Source organism: Ranitomeya imitator, chromosome 8 (genome assembly GCF_032444005.1).
Source record: "Ranitomeya imitator isolate aRanImi1 chromosome 8, aRanImi1.pri, whole genome shotgun sequence".
NCBI lineage: Eukaryota > Metazoa > Chordata > Amphibia > Anura > Dendrobatidae > Ranitomeya > Ranitomeya imitator.
The window spans coordinates 73,430,046-73,451,130 of record NC_091289.1 but is presented as its reverse complement, the minus strand read 5'-3'; the positions used below and the strand labels follow the sequence as shown (position 1 = coordinate 73,451,130).

At 44.2% G+C, this 21,085-nt stretch overlaps 1 protein-coding gene across 1 annotated transcript in view; it reads right to left on the bottom strand.

Moving 5' to 3' along the window:
* SLC25A17 (solute carrier family 25 member 17) overlaps positions 1-21,085 on the bottom strand; it is a 136,722-nt gene that overhangs the window by 93,581 nt on the left and 22,056 nt on the right. The window contains exon 3 of the mRNA XM_069737078.1: positions 11,613-11,679. Coding sequence (XP_069593179.1) covers positions 11,613-11,679 — 67 coding nt within the window. The remainder of the gene's footprint in view (positions 1-11,612; positions 11,680-21,085) is intronic.

The window sequence follows — 21,085 nt, the reverse complement described above, 5'->3', positions numbered from 1 at the left end:
AAAAGAGACCCTTCCTTCCTATACTGTTGGGTGGAATTTATATACTGAACTAGACACCTTCTCACATCTAATGTGTGGAATTTTTCTTCTTTCTTATTTTTAGGGTCTGGACAAAAGGAAGGAAGGATTATTTCCTGAGACCTGGAATGTGGACGCTACTTTTGGTAGATAGGCGGGGTCTGTTTTTAGTACCGCTTTATCGTCCAGGATTTGTGTGAATGGAGGGTTTGCAGACAAAGATTGGAGATCACTTATTCTGCGGGCCGAAGGAGGAGGGCAGTTTTAAGTGATAGAATTTGAAGGGGTATTGATTCTATAGGCTCAAACGGGGATTCTGTTAAAGCTGACAAGACTAGGTTTAAATCCCAGGTTGGTAATCTATGTATAGTTACAGGTTTAGACCTTGCGGCTGCTCTGACAAACGGTATTACCCAAGGGTTGGCCGCTATGTTTTCACAATACAATGTTCCTAGAGCTGCTATCTGCACTTTTAAAGTACTTACTGAAAGGCCTAGGTCTAACCCCTTTTGTAGAAATTCTAATATTTCAACAACTGGGACCCCGTCTTGCAACCTTACCCCAGAGGAGGACAAAAAATGTTTCCAGGTTTTGCCATAAATTTTTGTGGTCACGGGTTTTCTACTTTTCATCAGTGTAGAAACTAACTTGTCAGAAAAACCTCTTTCCTTCAATAGTGACCTCTCAAATTCCACGCTGTCAGGTGGAGATTCTCTGACTGAGGGTGGAACACCGGTCCGGAAGAACCCAGGGATCGGTGACCAATAGCATCCTCAGCCAGGAGAACCAGACCCTTTTTGGGCCAGAAAGGGGCTATTAGGATGTTATGTCCATTCAAAAGGACAGTAGGATTCCAATTATGCTTTAAAAGTTCACTACTATTAGTGTTTTGGTTTTTGCTGTGTTATAGCACCACCCAGTGGTGGTTAAATTTATTACCTGTGTTTTTTAGTAATAATTAGAGTGTTGCATTGTGGGATTGCACCAAGGCATTTTGGGATGAGGAACCTCCATTTTCTCTCTGTGTTCTTCCTGGACACACGTGTTCTTCTGCTGTGTTGGAATACCTCACTTACTTGCTATCCTGGTTAAGTTTATCCGGTAAGATCATTATCCCTGTTCTTGCAATGTAGTGTTGTACAGAATGTGATTAACTGTATAGCAGTCAGTACACAGGAAATGTGATTACCAGTGACTTACTGTATGTATTTATGTACATAGGTTGCATCATACTGTATACTTTTTTTGTCAGTTGTAAAGTATCCGCTGTGTGATTGTTTAGCCCAATACTTATATATGTCATTTGTATTCCTTTAGTTTTACCGCATTTCAATACCTGTTACCAATAAACAAGTTAGACTAAAGAGAACAGTCTGCTTATTTGGAAGACAGAAGTGGTTTATGCTGTATGTTGGATCACACACCGTATCAACGTGTATGAAGACAGAACAGTAAAACGGAGGCTAAATACCAGCGGAGGCCAGTAAAACAGATGATAGATGCCAGCGATAGCAGTAAAACCAGGCTAGACACCAGCGATAGCAAAGACCACTTACGCAGCCGCTTGTACCACACCGCCTGCAGATACCACAGCGGCCGCCATACAGCCACAAGTACCGAGAGTACAGCCCACCAAGCGCGACACGTCTCAGTCCATGCTGAAGTTCATTTCTACCTGCTCTGAGACGTCCTACAGCTTGCAACGGACACGAAATGTCTGCGAGTCGAACATCTTCACTCGGGACGAGGTCCCAAACAAGCCGCTCTAGCAAGTCTTCCTCGAAAAGGTCTGTCACCCTCACCCGTGCAGAAGCTGAGGCGGCGAAAGTAAGATCCTCCTTCGCTGCACAAGAGATGCAGTTAAAGTTAAGACAAGCAGATAGAGAAGCAGAAAGAGCCCGCCAAGAAGCAGAAAGAGCCCGCCTGCAAACAGAGCAAGAAGCAGAAAGCGCGCCTGCAAGCCGATAGATGCAGATACAGCACGCCTGCGAGCAACTTTGGAAAGGCTCTCCGCTGAAAAAGAAGCAGCAGCCGCAATAGCCAAAGCTGAGTTCTTAGAAGCCGTGGAGTTTCCTGAATCTGAGCGAGACAGCGATGTACGTGGACCAGACCTTGATCGACAGGACCCAGCCCAACGCGTCTCAGAATATGTCCAGCAACATCCTAAAATAGACGATAACTCTGATCCATTACACCAACCAGCCTACACAGATTACCAGAGATCCTTCCTCCAAATGCCGTACTGGAAGCATGAAGGTACACCGCGAAACGACGTCGACCACCACTACCATCTTACAGAACAGAAGGTATCGCCTCCTCCCAGACTGACAGATAAACCCTTCGCTTCAGAACGGTTTTATACAGACTTTCCTAAGCCAGAAGCTCCTACCAGGTATGAGGATGCACCACACACACACCGCATGACAACAGCACACCAGCTCATGTTGGCACTGACTCAGCCACTATGAACTTTGCAAGGTTCTTTACCCACCAGGAGCTGATGACCAAGGGACTTGTAAAGTTCACTGATCGAGCCGAGAGCTATAGAGCATGGCGAGCCTCCTTCCAGAACGCCATCAGAGACTTGGAACTTTCCAGCAGTGAAGAGTTAGATTTACTGGTAAAGTGGCTTGGGAACGAGTCAGCTGAACACGCCAAAAGAATCAGGAACATTAACATAAAGTAACCACACACAGGACTTCGTATGGTGTGGGAGAGACTCGAAGAATGTTACGGGTCAATAGAAGCTATAGAAAACACTTTGTATAAAAGAATTGATGATTTTCCCAAGATAGCAAATAAGGGTTATCAAAAGCTCAGGGAACTCAGCGACTTGTTAATGGAGGTACATGCTGCTCAGGCAGAAGGTGACCTACCAGGGTTGGCATTCCTGGACACCGCCAGAGGTGTCAACCCAATTGTCCAAAAACTCTCTTACAACTTACAAGAAAAGTGGGTCAGTCACGAGTCCCGTTACAAACAGGCTCATAAGGTCCCATTTCCTCCTTTCAGGGTGTTTGTAGACTTTCTTGCTCAGCAGGCTAAAGTTTGAAATGACCCCAGTTTCGATTTCACTATGTCATGTACCACTGCCTCTGGTGTAAAACCCAGTAAAACACCAGTGGCAGTCCACAAAACTAATGTTACCTCCACAGGTTTTCCTTACAGGGCAAGTAAGTCCTCTCCAGAATAGAACAAACCTCAGGATCTCAGCAAACACTGCCCCCTACACAAGAAACCTCATCCTCTACTAAAATGTAGAGCCTTCAGGGAGAAGTCTCTAGAAGACCGTAAGAGTTTCCTAAAGGAAAACAAGATATGCTTCAGATGCTGCGCGACGACCTCACACTTCGCCAAGGACTGTGAAACCAGTGTGAAATGCGCCGAATATAGTAGTGTGGAGCACAACACGGCCTTACACCCCGGGCCACCCTCAGGGGTATCGTCGCGAGAAGAAGAGGCTCCCGAAAAACAGATGGACACTGACATAGACATCCCAGTGGTCACTTCGCAGTGTAAAGAGATCTGCAAGGAACTTGTAGCAGGAAGATCCTGCTCGAAGATCTGTCTTGTCAGAGTATTCCCAGCGAGCCAACGGGATAAGGCAATCAAGGTATATGCAATCTTGGATGATCAGAGCAACAGGTCTCTAGCCAAGTCCTTTTTCTTCGACACCTTCAACATTGCTGGTCCCGACTCGCCGTACTCCTTGAAGACATGTGCAGGTACTGTCGAGACGGCGTGGAGAGAAGCGACCGGATTCAAAGTAGAGTCTATGGACGGTCAAACCTGCTTATCCTTGCCATCGATACTGGAGTGCAACCAGATTTCCGACAACAGGTCGGAGATACCTACACCAGAGGTAGCAGCTCATCATACCCACTTGAAACGTATAGCTCACCTGATACCAGAACTGGACCAAGGAGCTCCAATCGTCTTACTCCTCGGAAGAGACATACTACGGGTCCACAAGGCTAGAGGTCAGATTAACGGCCCACAAAACGCCCCATGTGCTCAGAGACTTGACCTAGGATGGGTCATCGTGGGAGACGTGTTTGGGTGGAGCACACAGGCCGACATCAGTCAACAATATGCTCACCAATACTCTTGAAAATGGATGTCCGTCTATCTTCCAGCCATGCGAGAGCAGTTTCCAGATTAAAGAATTGCCACACAATGCCCCTCCACCTTCTCGGTTAGCTGATTCTTCCTGTGAAGACCATACATGCGACGGTGAGGAAGATCATATAGGGTGCAGTTTTCCACAGGACAAGAGAAGACAACCAGGTAGCAACGTCCATAGAGGACAGACTGTTCTTCATCATGGAGCGAGAGATAGTAAGAGATGAATCAAAGAGTTGGGTCGCATCTTTACCATTCAAACCACAGAGGCAACGCTTACCCAACAACAGAGAACTTGTCTACAGTCGATTTGTCTCCCTTACACGCAAACTGCAGAAGACACCAGAGACAAAAGAACACTTCTTTACCTTCATGGAGAGAATATTCCAGAGTGGCCACGCGGAAATTGCACCTGTACTTCAAGATTCTGAGGAATGTTGGTACTTACCTATTTTACCTATGATACCTATGTATCATCCGAAGAAACCAGGTCAGATAAGAGTGGTATTTGACTCAAGTGCCAGATACGAAGGTGTTTCTTTAAACGACGTCTTCCTGTCTTGTCCAGACCTCAATAACAGACTTCTGGGAGTACTTCTTTGTTTCCTCAAAGATGCAGTAGCATTTATGGCCGACATACAACAGATGTTCCACTGCTTCCTTGTTAAGGAAGAACACAAACTACTTGAGGTTCTTCTGGTACCGCGATAATGACCCCTACAAGGACATCGTGGAATATCGTATGAAGGTACATATCTTCGGGAACAGCCCCTCCCCTGCTGTCGCTATCTATGGCCTTAGACATTCAGTCAGAGAGGGTGAAACAAACCATGGATCGGATGTAAGATCGTTTGTAGAAAAGGATTTCTACGTAGATGACTGCCTGAAATCCACACCCACAGATGAGTCGGCAGTAAGTCTCCTAAAAAGGCACAAGAAATGCTCGCTTTGTCCAATTTGAGGTTGCACAAAATTGCTTCCAACAGCCAAAAACTAATGGCAGCCTTTCCCTCTCAAGATTACTCAACCGACTTAAAAGACTTGGATTAAAGGACGGACTCCCTTCCCATGCAACGGAGCCTTGGTTTGCTCTGGGATTTGAAAAAGGATGCATTCACCTTCCAGATCAGCGAAGAAGAGAAACCCTCCATGCGCAGAGGTGTCCTGTCCGTAGTAAACAGCTTGTGCGATCCTCTGGGATTTGTAACTCCTGTAACTATCCAAGGTAAAATGATGTTGAGAGACTTCACCCAAGAGACGTCCGATTGGAATGATCCGCTTCCCAGCGAGAAAAGGGACTTATGGGTAAGATGGAAGAACTCTTTAGAAGCCCTGTCAAGTCTCTATGTGGCACGACCATATGCTTCCGTGCCATCAACAGAAGTCGAGATGCAAAGGCTTTGTATCTTCTGCCATGCCTCAACCAAAGCAATTGTAGCAGTAGCGTATTTGAAAACTACCGACATCAACGAACAATCCCATGTAAGGCTTGTTATGAGCCGGACTAAACTGGCCCCACTCCGTGAACACACAGTACCCAGACTGGAACTCTGTGCAGCTGTGCTAGCGGTAGAGTTATCTGAGCTTATCTCGACTTCTTTGACATCCAGGTCCATTTCCGTCGAGTTCTACACTGACAGCAAGGTAGTGCTGGGGTACATTTGCAATGAAACTCGTCGCTTTTATGTCTATGTCAGCAATCGGGTGCTAAAGATCAGGAGATGCACCCACCCTAAACAGTGGCACTATGTGTCCACACACCACAATCCTGCGGACCACGCAACCAGATCCGTTGAAGCAAGACATCTTAAGGACACAACCTGGTTTACTGGCCTTACATTCTGATGCCGTTCGACGCCATACATTGACGAGTCAAACACCTTTGAACTGGTAGATCCAGAGGCAGATGAGGAAATCCGTCCTCAGGTATCTGTTCTACGTACGGTGACTAAAGACAATCACCTCAAATCCCACCGTTTCAACAGGTTCTCAACTTGGAACTCACTTGTTTGTGCCCCTCGTTCGATTAATTCCTCAGACCAGTTGCGGAACTTGTCTTACTGTTTTCGCCAAAAGAGCTGTGTGTGGCATCGGTTGATGCCAAGCGGGGAGTGTTTTGTCCATTCAAAAGGACAGTAGGATTCCAATTATGCATTAAAAGTTCACTACTATTAGTGTTTTGGTTTTTGCTGTGTTATAGCACCACCCAGTGGTGGTTAAATTTATTACCTGTGTTTTTTAGTAATAATTAGAGTGTTGCATTGTGGGATTGCACCAAGGCATTTTGGGATGAGGAACCTCCATTTTCTCTCTGTGTTCTTCCTGAACACACGTGTTCTTCTGCTGTGTTGGAACTATCTCACTTACTTGCCATCCTGGTTAAGTTTATCCAGTAAGATCATTATCGCTGTTCTTGCAATGTAGTGTTGTACAGAATGTGATTAACTGTATAGCAGTCAGTACACAGGAAATGTGATTACCAGGGACTTACTGTATGTAGTTATGTACATAGGTTGCATCATACTGTATACTTTTTTTGTCAGTTGTAAAGTATCAGCTGTGTGATTGTTTAGCACAATACTTATATATATCATTTGTATTCCTTTAGTTTTACCGCATTTCAATACCTGTTACCAATAAACAAGTTAGACTACAGAGAACAGTCTGCTTATTTGGAAGACAGAAGTGGTTTATGCTGTATGTTGGATCACACACTGTATCAACGTGTATGAAGACAGAACATAGGATGAGTCTAGATCTGTCCTGTCTGATTTTTCGCAGAACTGCTGGTATGAGGATTATAGGAGGAAATGCATACGCAAGAGTCTGTGTCCAGGGAATCGTGAATGCATCTACAGCCTGAGGGTTCCTCCTGGGATCTAGGGAACAAAAGGTTTTCACCTTTCTGTTGTGTATGCTTGCAAAGAGGTCTATTACAGGGATTACCCACAGATCTGTAATTTTGTTGAAGATGTCCTGATTTAGAGACCATTCCCCTTGCTTTAGTTGGATACGACTCAGGTAGTCCGCTTTCGCTTTCTGGTTCTCTACACCTTTTATATGTAGGGCCGATAGGGATAGAAAGTTGTTCTGTACTAGGCTGAATATTTCGGAGGTGGTTTTTATTAATGTTTGAGACCTGGTCCCTCCTTGGTGGTTTAAGTAGGCTACTACTACTTTGTTGTCCGAAAATACTCGGACATGATGCCCTTGTAATTTGTTTAGAAAAAATAGTAATGCATGACTCACTGCCCTCAGTTCTTTTTGGTTTGAGGAAGCCCCAAGTTCCTGAGCGACTCTGTTGACCAGATGAGCCCCCCACCCTGTGGGACTTGCGTCTGTGGTAACTATCTGAGACACCTCTATCACCCAGGGAATCCCTTTTGATAGGTTGCTGGGATTCAACCACCAAGCTAGGGAATGAATAATAGGCAAACTTAGAGTGCAAGGTGAGACCCAAAAATTCCTGAATCCTGGTTATTTCTAGTTTTGATTTTTGAAGGTTCACCAGCCAGCCTAATTTTTTTTTAGAGTATCTATCACGCTGTCGCATTGCTGACGGCAGAGTTGGGCTGAGCTGCTCACAATCAGAAAGTCGTCCAAATATGGAATAATCAAGAGGTCTTTTTCTCTCAGATGTGCCATCATCTCTACTATCAGTTTGGTGAAAATGCGGGGTGCAATTGATATGCCAAAGGGAAGAGCTCCGTACTGATATTCCCTTATCTGTCCTTTCATGACTACTGCCAGTCTGAGAAATATTTGAGAGCTCTTGTGGATGGGGACGTGATAATACGCGTCGCTGAGATCCAGTACTATCATAAAACAGTTTGGAAACAAGTTTTTTATTGTTGACTTTATTGACTCCATTTTGAATCTCTGGTTCCTTACATAAGTATTCAACTTCCGTAAATTTATTATAGCCCGGAAGGTCCCGTCCGGCTTGGGAACCAGGAATAATGGGGAGTAAAATCCCTTTCCTCTCTCCAGAGGGGGGACTTCCATGATGACAGCTTTGTCTATCAGTTTTAAGATTTCTAGTTCCAGAGCTTCTTGTTGTTGAGGAGAGGACTTCAACGGTGTTACCACATAGTTTTGGGGGGGTAGGGATAAATAGTCTATTTGAAGCCCTACTCTTATTAAATTTAGTATCCAAGGGCTGGTTGAAATTTTCTCCCAGGCCGGGAAGAATTGAGACAATCTCCCACCCACCCTGGGGGAGAGGTCACTTGGGGGGGGTTCCTATCCTGTGAGGAATTACCGAAAAGGAATCCCCTATCCCTTCTTTTCCCATCATCCAGTCTGTTTTGCTCCCTTGGCGGTCTTTTTCTAAAATATTTACTATTCTGAAAGGGCCGCTTAGTGAATGTTGGTGCCCGGTTGGGAAACCCTTTCTTTTTGTCACCTGCTTTCTGCAGGATATTGTCCAGAGTCTCTCCAAAAAGAAATTTGCCCTCACATGGGATTGAACAAAGTTTTTGCTTAGTCTGTAAATCACCTGGCCAGCTCTTTAGCCATAAGGTTCTACGTGCTGCATTCGAAAGAGCTGCAGATTTAGACGCTAGTTTAATTGAGTCGGCCGATGAATCCACCAAAAACGCCGCTGCTCCTCTAATCATAGGGATAGATTCTAATACTTTATTTCTGGGCACCCCATCCCTTAGCTGATTCTCTAAGTTATCAACCCAAATCATTAGGGATCGTGACGTGCAAGCGGCTGCTATGGCTGGTCTTAAACATCCTGGCTCCCAGGCCCCTTTAAGAAAGGTATCTGCTCTTTTATCAAGAGGATCATTCAGGGTTCCCATATCCTCAAATGGTAGTGCGAGTTTTTTTGAGGCCTTAGCAACCGCAACATCGAGTTTGGGGGCTTTATCCCTTGAAGTGGAACCCTCCTCTTCAAAGGGATATTTTCTTTTTATAGAGGGGACCGATGAGTTCTTCCTCTCTGGTTTTTACCACTCCTTTTTATTTAACGCTTGTATGTTTTCATTAAGAGGAAAAACCTTACACTTTTTTTGGCATAGTCCTCCGAACATAATATCCTGGACTGTTGTGTCAGGACAAGGGTCCAATACCCCCATAGTTGATCTTACTGCCTTTACAAGGGCATCAACCTCATCTAAGGGAAAGCAATGACGACCTCCACTCTCATTATCTGAAGAAGAGAAGGAGGAGTCCTATGTATCTGAGTTTTTACTCTGAGAGCTGGAAGAGTCAGAGCTCAGATAAAAAAATGGGTTCTTTCCTATAACTTTCTTTTCACCTTTAAGGGAATTAAACACAGTTTCTACCGCTGATTTAATTACGGATCATAACTCAGAGGCGAAGTTTGGGGTCTCCTCAGAGAGGACTCGTCCTATACAGGAGTCACACAACTTCTTATCCCAAGATTGCGGTAAAGCTTTTTCACACAAGGGGCAGGTTCTGTGTTTTGTTTTCTCTGTTCTTTTTCTTGCCTAAGATAAAAGGAGAAGAGGGGACCCCAATTACAAAAGTGAACTTTCACGAAGATCACTCACCAATCTGACGCAGCCACAGGTACCGGTTCTGGAGGAGGGGTAGGATCCTGAAGTGTGAGATCCATAGACGGTAGCTTGTTTACTACGCTGGAGTTCTTGCTATGCTGCGTGGAATGGCTACCGGACCGAGAACCCCGGGTGTCAGCAGAAGTTCGTTTCTTCTGTACATCTGTATTCGGTCGCTGGTGGTGGTGCTGCTGCTGTGGCGGCGGCTGGAGCTGCTGGTCGCTGTCTTCCATGGTATTACCTTGGGACGGCATGCAGCAAGGATCTTCCATATCCACCATTCTTTTAAAGCTTGGCGCTTATAGCCAGCCCCTCCCCCTGTGGTGCATTACTGAGGAAGTGCGCTTTTTTTTTTTTTTTTTCTAAAAATGCTCTTCTGCCAGGGACCCGGAAATGAAGTGTTCCGGTTCCGGGGCAGCGCCATCTTGGTGCATCTCGCTCACTGTGCCGCCCCCGAACCGGAAGTCCTCTTACTACTTCTGGTGCGGCGCCATCTTGGAATCCAGGCGTCCTGTGCGCGGCAGGTCCCGGCAGTCCCTAACTCCTATCCGTAGTGGCGGCTGTGCTTCCCCCTGCTCACGCTCCGGACCCATCGGTCGTAGCCATGGCGGCCTCGAACACCGCACCAGCCGTGGCAAGGGCATCCCCGCTGCCAGAACTCGGACTGGCCAGCTGCGGATTCTTCAGTCTTCAGATATCCTCGGTCGGTTCAGGATACGCAGGTACCATCCTAGTAGGTTCCCAGTCAGGGACAGGAAACCAAACTGATGCAGGGGAGAGGTACTGCCCTTTTATCCTGTAGGTTTCCTGTCCCAGAATGGTGGATCCCTTCTCTCTGGTGGTGCTGTCATGGGCGACTGAGAAATACAATTTTTTTTTTACATCAGTTTAGCTGTATAAAGGGTTTTTTCTTTTAATTTGCAGGATGACTTACACAAAGGGATCTCACGGGTTAAACTGCAGTATCCAGCGCTCTGATCACTATTGTTACAAGCAGGTCATGGCAGTATAATACGGCACCAGTCATGCTAAATACATAGCTGTCACATATCGGGGGAAGGGGGGGGGGATTAAAAGCATTACCTTCGTTTCTACCCATTTTTTTCCGAGAAAGGTCAACCTCTTTAAGCGTCCAGTATAAAAAAAAAATTCTGCCATTTTTGCTACGTAAATGCATGTAGAGGAGCTGCGGAGACACCATCACGTGTTTCTCAACGCAGGCAGTGAATAGCCAGGCCTTTCCCCGGGAAGGAACAACCAAGGGAAGGGCAGCATCCAATAAAGGAAAACATCCAATAAAGGAAAACCACCTATGCCAAGCATGGTATCCATCCACAGACAGCTGTTTCGGGGTTTTTGCCCATCAGTGTGGAGTAGGAAACTGGCTATCAGGAGCAGTGCCTAGTAGAAAGTCTATAAAGGCACAGATGATTGACCTCGTGGAGACCAAAACATCCAACATCGCGGAGACACCATCACGTGTTTCTCAACGCAGTGAGAAACAGCTGTCCGTGGATGGATACCATGCTTGGCATAGGTGGTTTTCCTTTATTGGATGTTTTCCTTTATTGGATGCTGCCCTTCCCTTGGTTGTTCCTTCCCAGGGAAAGGCCTGGCTATTCACTGCCTGCGTTGAGAAACACGTGATGGTGTCTCTGCAGCTCCTCTACATGCATTTGCATATTTGGGGGCAGTGTTCTGGATCACTGCGTTGAGAAACACGTGATGGTGTCTCTGCGGTGTTGGATGTTTTGGTCTCCACGAGGTCAATCATCTGTGCCTTTATAGATTTTTGCTACGTAAATCATGCCTCCACAAACAGACTCAATAATAGTCAAAAGGTCTAAAAGGATTCACTGGTATCACATTCGCTACTACAGTTCCTTTACAAACAAGATCTATGATGCCGGATACAATAGAGCCCGAGATACAGTTTGTACTTACAGTCCCTCCTCTTTAATAATTTCCATCAAAACAGCATGAGTGCTGCGAGATTTCCTTTGTTCATCCACTGAGAAAAACAAAACAAGCAAGTGCTTTAGAAAATTACAAATTGCAAAACGTAATTAACATTTTTTTTTTTTTAAACATGCTGAGGCAATTAGAGAAACACTGGCAATAAAATTTTTATTATTTACATGTGTGTGCGGATGTAATGTAGTGTGGCTGTATTAATGTACTTACCTACTGCCACTCTCTCCGGTGTCCAGCGCCGTTCTTCTCTTCTGAATGCCATGACAGCTCTCAGATTCTTTGGAACACACTGCGCTCAGCAGTTTTACTATGTGATCCTATGGAGGATCAGAACGAGGCACCATAGGTTTACACTGTAACTGCGAGTACTGGCTCACGCAAAGTGTGTAGAATGAGCCGGCAGGTCTCATTAGCACTGATGTCACTGAGAAGACCGGTGCTGGACCTCGGAGAGAGCAGCAGAAAGCAAGTATATTAATACACTCACACTACAGTACATTACAAATACATATATACACATTTCGACAAAAAAAGCTTTATTAGGAGTGCTTCTCTGAGTGTCTCTGCAAGATAAATAGACATGCTGCGGTCTATAAAGACGTGCCGCATGTGCGTATACGCAGGTCTGCCACCTGCGTCTTTGAACGGATAGAGCAGATGGGTTTTCATAAAATCACATCCACTATGCTGTAACATCTGGCCGCTACGGACTGGACAATGCGGCTGTCCGCAGCGCCCAACCAGCAGCGTTTACTGACCATGGAAACCTACCCTAAATGGCATCTCCTTCCTGTCTTGTGACATTTTTCAAGACATTTTAATTGGAAATGAATGAGTTTATAAGCTAGAGCTAATAGATATGTTCAGTGTGGGTTTGATACAGAAGAACCTGGTAAACTACAGGGCAGAACAGTGGTTAAATGTGAAAATTAATATTCATGAGCAGTAAATATGATGAAGAACCATAGATAAAATGTAGGTGGAAAAATTATCCACGAGCAGGAAGTATATCACCAGTTACAGTTCTGACATGTCACAAAGCCAATACGTTCTTGTAAAACACAGACTAGGACACTTAAAAATTTATAGTTGCTAAATAAAAAGTCAGTTCGCAATGGCTGTTTGAGGGGTATGGCCAATTCACTAATCTTACCCAATTAGACCAAGCAAATTTGAAAGGAGTGTCTGAAAAGTTATAAAATGGCAGCAGAAAGCATAATAAAAATATAATCGCTCGTCACCCAACCGTCTCCAAGACTTATCCCAAATATCCCCAATCCTCTGGAATTCTTGCCCCAACACATCCGACTATCAACCACATTCGGATCCTTCAGACGGAACCTGAAAACCCACCTCTTCAGGAAAGCCTACAGCCTGCACTGACCCTGCTGCCTCCTCACCACTACCGGAGCGACAGCCTCACCAACACCGGAGCTCCTACAACCCCCAACCTACTGTCTCCATCCCCACCATCCTGTAGAATGTAAGCCTGCAAGTGGAGGGTCCTCACCCCTCTGTATCAGTCTGCAATTGTTAGTTTGCTTACTGTAAGTGATATTTGGAATCAATGGTGCTATATAAATAATAATATATAGAAATCTCATTGTTTTTCTGTTAAATCCTAAGCAGCTCGAGCATACATACTGGCATCACTGCTGCAGTGGTCATAATACTGCACAGCAAGCCACAACTGCAGGCATGCATATAAAGAGCAACAGAGGACCACAAGAACATTGGCAATGTACTGGTGGGTGATTTAATAGAAGATTTGCCTAAGGGTAAGGCAATATTACAACAGAAATATGATGACATGATAATATACGCACAAGTCATCTTTACAATCCCACTCTGTTAAAACGCCGATGCTTCTGAGGACCCAGCTGTAGATCTCTGCAGTTCATCCAGAGTGATCATAGGCCTCTTGGCTGCATCTCTGATCAGTCTTCTCCTTGTTTGAGATGAAAGTTTAGAGGGACGACTGGGTCTTGGTAGCTTTGCAGTGCTATGATACTCCTTCCATTTCAATATGATCGCTTGCACAGTGCTCCTTGGGATGTTTAAAGTTTTGGAAATCATTGCGTATCCAAATCCGGCTTTAAACTTCTCCACAACAGTATCACAGACCTGCCTGTTGTGTTCCTTGGTCTTCATGATGCGCTCTGTGCTTCAAACAGAAAGTTCCCTGAGACTATCACAGAGCAGGTGAATTTATATAGAGACTTGATTACACGTAAGTGAATTATATTTATCATCATTAGGCATTTAGGATAATATTGGATCATTCAGAGATCCACAATGAACTTCTGGAGTGAGTTTGCTGCACTGAAAGTAAAGGGGCCGAATAATATTGCGCCCCCACATTTCAGTTTTTGAATTTCAAAACAAATTTAAAATAACCAGTAAATTTTGTTCAACTTCGCAATTGTGTTCCACTTGTTGTTCATTCTTCACCATAAATTTACATTTGGTATTTTTATGTTTGAAGCATGATATGCGGGAAAAGGTTGAAAAGTTCCAGGGAGCCGAATACTTTCGCAAGGCACTGTATAATAAACACAATGAGGCATCAAAATAAACACAAAAACCTCCGAAATGGAATTAGTCAACACTGCCCGAGAAGTAAGGTTTCAGGACCAAGAAAAGGCACATATGGTATAAATGTATTAAAATAACATTTCAATCTTTACTCCGAATCCAAGTTATTAAATCAGGTTTAAAAACAAGCAGGGATTTCCCCAAAGTAGCAAACTAATAACATACAGCCCTTCAGATTAGGATATAAGCACTCTAAATACCAAGAACAAAGCACAGATGTAAGTAAAAAAATAATATCACCCTGATGTCACCGTTTAAGCTAAGCTTTTTCCAATGCCCCTTGGAAGAAGCTTAGGTGAAACAGCGGCGTTGGGATGGTAGCCTTGATACATACAGACTCACTTTCCTACAATAATAAGCACAATTATTTGGTACTTTTAAAAGACAATGCACTGTATTAAGATTATATTACTTACTTGTGACTTATTATGATGATGCACTGCTAAATAAGACCACATAACTTACTGCATGTGATTCAATGATCACAACACTATTTAACCCCTTAGCGACCGCCGATACGCCTTTTAACGGCAACCGCTAAGGGTACTTAAACCACAGCGCCGTTAATTAACGGCGCTGTGGAAAAAGTCAATAGCGCCCCCCAGAGGCCGATTTTCTCCGGGGTCTCGGCTGCTGGGGGTAGCCGAGACCCCAGAGAACATGATTCGGGGGGTTTTTAACCCTCCCCGCATTTGCGATCGCCGGTAATTAACCGTTTACCGGCGATCGCAAAAAAAAAAAACAAAAACGCGATCTCTTTTTAATTTCTCTGTCCTCCGATGTGATCGAACATCGGAGGACAGAGAAAAGGGGTCCCAGGTGGCCCCCCAATACTCACCTAGCTCCCCCGATGCTCCTCATGTCTCCCGGTGGGCGCCGCCATCTTCAAAATGGCGGGCGCATGCGCAGTGCGCCCGCCGGCCGGCACCGGGAGAATTTCTGGGGTCTCGGCTGCCGGGGGTAGCCGAGACCCCAAAGAGCATGATCGGGGTCGGTATTACCGACCCCTGTTTTGCGATCGCCGGTAATTAACTGTTTACCGGCGACCGCAAAAAAAAAAAAAAAAAAGTAAAGTGTAATTCTCTGTCCTCTGATGTGATCGCACATCAGAGGACAGAGAAATAGGGGGATTCGGGGACCCTAGCATACTCACCTAGGTCCCTGGATCCTCTTGCTGCTCCTCCTGGCCGCCGGCAGAAGAAAATGGCGGGCGCATGCCCAGTGCGCCCGCCATCTGTCTCCATCTGCCGGCCGGCAGGAGAACAGCAGTTGGGGCTAAAATTAGGGGTAGGGTTAGGGCTAGGGTTAGGGCTAAATTTAGGGTTAGGGTTGGGGCTAAATTTAGGGTTGGGGCTAAATTTAGGGTTAGGGTTGGGGCCAAATTTAGGGTTAGGCTTCTTTCACACTTACGTCGGTACGGGGCCGTCGCAATGCGTCGGCCCGACATACCGACGCACGTTGTGAAAATTGTGCACAACGTGGGCAGCAGCTGTAGTTTTTCAAAGCATCCGCTGCCCAATCTATGTCCTGGGGAGGAGGGGGCGGAGTTACGGCCACGCATGCGCGGTCAGAAATGGCGGATGCGACGTACAAAAAAACGTTTCATTGAACGTTTTTTTGTGCCGACGCTCCGCCAAAACACAACTGATCCAGTGCACGACGGACACGACGTGTGGCCATCCGTCACGATCCGTCGGCAATACAAGTCTATGGGCAAAAAACGCATCCTGCGGGCACATTTGCAGGATCAGTTTCTTGTCCAAAATGACGGATTGCGACGGAATGCCAAACGACGCAAGTGTGAAAGTAGCCTTAGGGCTAGGGTTAGGGTTGGGGCTAAAGTTAGGGCTAAGGTTGGGGCTAAAGTTAGGGTTAGAGCTGGGATTAGGGTTAGGGTTTGGATTAGGGTTGGTATTAGGGTTAGGGTTGGCATTAGGGTTACGCTTGGGATTAGGGTTAGGTTTGGGATTAGGGTTAAGGTTAGGGTTGTGATTAGGGGTGTATTGAGATTAGGGTTAGGTTTGAGGTTAGGGTTGAGATTAGGATTAGGGGTGTGTTGGATTTAGGGTTTTGATTAGGGTTATGGTTAGGGTTGACATTAGGGTTGTTTTGGGGTAAGGGTTGTGATTATGGTTAGTGATTAGGATTATGGATCAGGTTGGGATTAGGGTTAGGGGTGTGTTGGGGTTAGGGTTGGAGCTAGAATTGGGGGGTTTCCACTGTTTAGTTACATCAGGGGGTCTCCAAACACGACAGCCAATTTTGCGCTCAAAAAGTCAAATGGTGCTCCCTCCCTTCTGAGCTCTGCCGTGCGCCCAAACAGTGGGTTACCCCCACATATGGGGCATCAGCGTACTCGGGATAAATTGGACAACAACTTCTGGGGTCCAATTTCTCTTGTTACCCTTGTGAAAATAAAAACTTGGGGGCTACAATATCTTTTTTGTGGAAAAAAAATATATTTTTTATTTTCACGACTCTGCATTCTAAACTTCTGTGAAGCACTTGGGCATTCAAAGTTCTCACAACACATCTAGATAAGTTCCTTGGGGGGTCTAGTTTCCAAAATGGGGTCACTTGTGGGGGGTTACTACAGTTTAGGTACATCAGGGGCTCTGCAATCGCAACATAATGCCCACAGACCATTCTATCAAAGTCTGCATTCCAAAAAGGCGCTCCTTCCCTTCCGAGCTCTGCCGTGCGCCCAAACAGTGGTTTACCCCCACATATGGCGCATCAGCGTACTCGGGATAAATTGGACAACAACTATTGCAGTCCAATTTCTCCTGTTACCCTTGAGAAAATAAAAACTTGGGGGCTACAATATCTTTTTTGTGGAAAAAAAAAATATTTTTTATTTTCACGACTCTGCATTCTAAACTTCTGTGAAGCACTTGGGCATTCAAAGTTCTCACCACACATCTAGATAAGTTCCTTGGGGGGTCTAGTTTCCAAAATGGGGTCACTTGTGGAGGGTTTCTACTGGTTAGGTACATCAGGGGCTCTGCAAACGCAACATAATACCCGCAGACCATTCTATCAAAGTCTGCATTCCAAAACGGCGCTCCTTCCTTCCGAGCTCTGCCGTGCGCCCAAACAGTGGTTTACCCCCACATATGGGGTACCAGCATACTCAGGACAAATTGGACAACAACTTTTGGGGTCCAATTTCTCTTGTTACCCTTGTGAAAATAAAAACTTGGGGGCTACAATATCTTTTTTGTTGAAAAAAAATATATTTTTTATTTTCACGGCTCTGCATTATAAACTTCTGTGAAGCACTTGGGCATTCAAGGTTCTCACCACACATCTAGATAAGTTCCATGGGGGGTCTAGTTTCCAAAATGGGGTCACTTGTGGGGGATTTCTACTGTTTAGGCACATTAGGGGCTCTCCAAACGCGACATGGCGTCCGATCTCAATTCCAGCCAATTCTACATTGAAAAAGTAAAACGGCACTCTTTCTCTTCCAAGCTCTGCGGTGCGCCCAAACAGTGGTTTACCCCCACATATTGGGTATCGACGTACTCAGGAGAAATTGCACAACAACTTTAGTGGTCTAATTTCTCCTGTTACCCTTGTGAAAATAAAAGTTTGTGGGCAAAAAGATCATTTTTGTAGAAAAAATGCAATTTTTTTTTTCACGGCTCTACGTTATAAACTTCTGTGAAGCACATGGGGGTTCAAAGTGCTCGCCACACATCTAGATAAGTTCCTTAAGGGGTCTAGTTTCCAAAATAGTGTCACTTGTGGGGGGTTTCCACTGTTTAGGCACATCAGGGGCTCTCCAAACGAGACATGGCGTCCAATCTCAATTCCAGCCAATTCTACATTGAAAAAGTAAAACGGCACTCCTTCACTTCCAAGCTCTGCGGTGCGCCCAAACAGTGGTTTACCCCCACATATGGGGTATTGGCGTATTCAGGAGAAATTGCATAACAAAATTTATGGTTACATTTCTGTTTTTACACTTGTGAAAATAAAAAAAATGGTTCTGAATTAAGATGTTTGCAAAAAAAAGTTAAATGTTCATTTTTTCCTTCCACATTGTTTCAGTTCCTGTGAAGCACGTAAAGGGTTAATAAACTTCTTGAATGTGGTTTTGAGAACCTTGAGGGGTGCAGCTTATAGAATGGTGTCACACTTCATTATTTTCTATCATATAGACCCCTCAAAATGACTTCAAATGTGATGTGGTCCCTAAAAAAAAAATGGTGTTGTAAAAATGAGAAATTGCTGGTACACTTTTAACCCTTATAACTCCCTAACAAAAAAAAATTTTGTTTCCAAAATTGTGCTGATGTAAAGTAGACATGTGGGAAATGTTATTTATTAACTATTTTTCGTGACATATCTCTCTGATTTAAGGGCATAAAAATACAAAGTTTGAAAATTGCAAAATTTTAAAAATTTTCGCCATATTTCCGTTTTTTTCATAAATAATCGCAAGTAATATCGAAGAAATGTTACCACTAACATGAAGTACAATATGTCACGAAAAAACAATCTCAGAATCAGCGGGATCCGTTGAAGCGTTCCAGAGTTATAACCTCATAAAGTGACAGTGGTCAGAATTGCAAAAATTGGCCTGGTCATTAAGTACCAAATTGGCTCTGTCACTAAGGGGTTAAAAAGCAGAACTTCTCAGTACACGTTATTCATTGATCTAGTTCTGCCATGAACAACCACTTTATTAGCATTGACATTTCCATTATTTTTTACTTACATCTGTGCTTTATTCTTGGTATTTTGAGTGCTTATATCCTTACGTGAAGGGCTGTAGGTTATTAGTTTGCTACATTTGGGAAATTCCTGCTTGTTTTTAAACCTGATTTTAATAACATGGATTCAGAATAAAGATTATAAAATTATTTTAATACATTTATAGCATATGCGCCTTTTCTTGGTCCGGAGACCTCACTGCTCGGAAAGTGTTGTCTGCAGTCAAATGTGGTGGAAGTTCTGAGAGGTTTTGGGGCTGTTTTTTGTCTCTTGCACTGGGAGTCTTGACTGTGAGCAAGCAATCATGAAATATGTAGATTACCAAAGGATTTTGAATCGCAATGTAGTGTCCATTTTCAGAAATATGAGTTTGCGTCCTATTTCATGGGTCTTTCAGCAGAACAATGACCTCAAACATACTTCAAGAATCACCCAGAAATGGATGGAAACAAAGCACTTGTGAGTTCCGAAGTGGCCAGCAATAAGTCCAGATCTAAATCCCATTGAATTCCTGTGGAGAGATCTTAAAATGGCTGTTGGGAGAAGGTCTCGTTCAAATGAGTGACCTGGAACAGTTTGCAAAAGAAGAGTGGTCCAAAATTCAAGTTGGGAGGTGTAAGAAGCTTGTTGATAGTTATAGGAAGCAATTTATTTGCAGTTATTTATTCAAAAGGGTGTGCAACCAAATATTAAGCCGCTGGTGCCAACAATTTTGTCTGGCACATTTTTGGGTTGTGTGTGAAATTATGCCCAATTTCCCTTTTTTTCCCCTCTGTTTTTTCTTTGTTGTTCCAAAGGAACACAAAGGAAATAAACGTGTATCCCAAAACAAGTGAAATTGCAATAATTCGGCCAAGAAGTGACTTTGAAGGGCCTATTTGACAGAAAATACTCAAAAACTGACATCATTCTAAGAACTGCACCCCTCAAAGTGCTCAAAACCACATTCATTCAAGAAGTTTATTAATCCTTCAGGTTCTTTACAGAATTTTTTTTATTTTCACAAGGGTAACAAGAGAAAATGGACCTTAAAATATGTTGTGCAATTTCTCCTTAGTACGACGATACCCCATATGTCAGGGGAACACAGCTGTTTGAGCGGTTGGCAGGGCTCGGAACGGCAGGAACATAGTTTGAAAGCAAAATTGGCTGGAATTGAGAAGGACACCATGTAGCATTTGGAGAGCCCCTGCTGTGCCTAAACAATAGAAACCCACAACAAGTGATCCCATTTTGGAAACTAGACCCTTCAAGGGCTTGGAAGGGAAAGAGAAGGAGCGCTATTTGATTTTTGGAGTCCAAAATTGTCTGGAATAGATTGTGGATGCCAAGTCGCATTTGGGGGACCGCCCAGGTTCCAGAACAGCAGAAACTCCCACAAGTGAACCCATTTTGGAAACTACACCTCTCAAAGAATTCCTTTAGGGGTTTATTGAGCATTTTAAACCCACAGGTATTTCACAGAATTGTCTAACATTAAGCTGTGAAACTGAAAAGTAATTTTTTTTCCATTAAAATGTCGTTTTAGCCACCTCAAGTTTTTAAATTTTCAAAAGGGCTAATAGGAGAAAATGGACGCAATGTTACGCAATGTCTCCTGAGTACAGCAATGCCCCATATGTGGTCGAAAACTACTTTTTAGGCACAGTGCAAAGCTCAGAAGGGAAGGAGCGCTATATCGGATAGAAGATTTGCCTGGAATGGTCTGCGGATGCCTGTCACATTGGCAGAGCCCCTGAAGTTTCAGGACAGCACAACCCCCATAAGTAATTCCATTTTATGAACTGCACGTCTAACAGAAATCATCTTGGAGTGCAGTGAGCATATTGATACCACGCGTTTCACACAATTTTATATCATTGAACGGTGAAGAAAAAAAATACATTTTTACCACTAGAATGTTGTTTTAACACCAAATTTAAAATTTTCACAAGGAGAAATATATAAAAATTACAGAATAATTTGTTGCACAATTTCTGCTGAACAAGGAAATACTCCATATCTGGCTGTACTGTACTGTTTGATTACACAATGAGACTCGAAAGGGAAGGAGCGTTATTTGACTCTTGGAGAACAAATTTTAGCAGACTAGTTTGCGGAGTCTATATACAGAGCCCCTAAGTGCC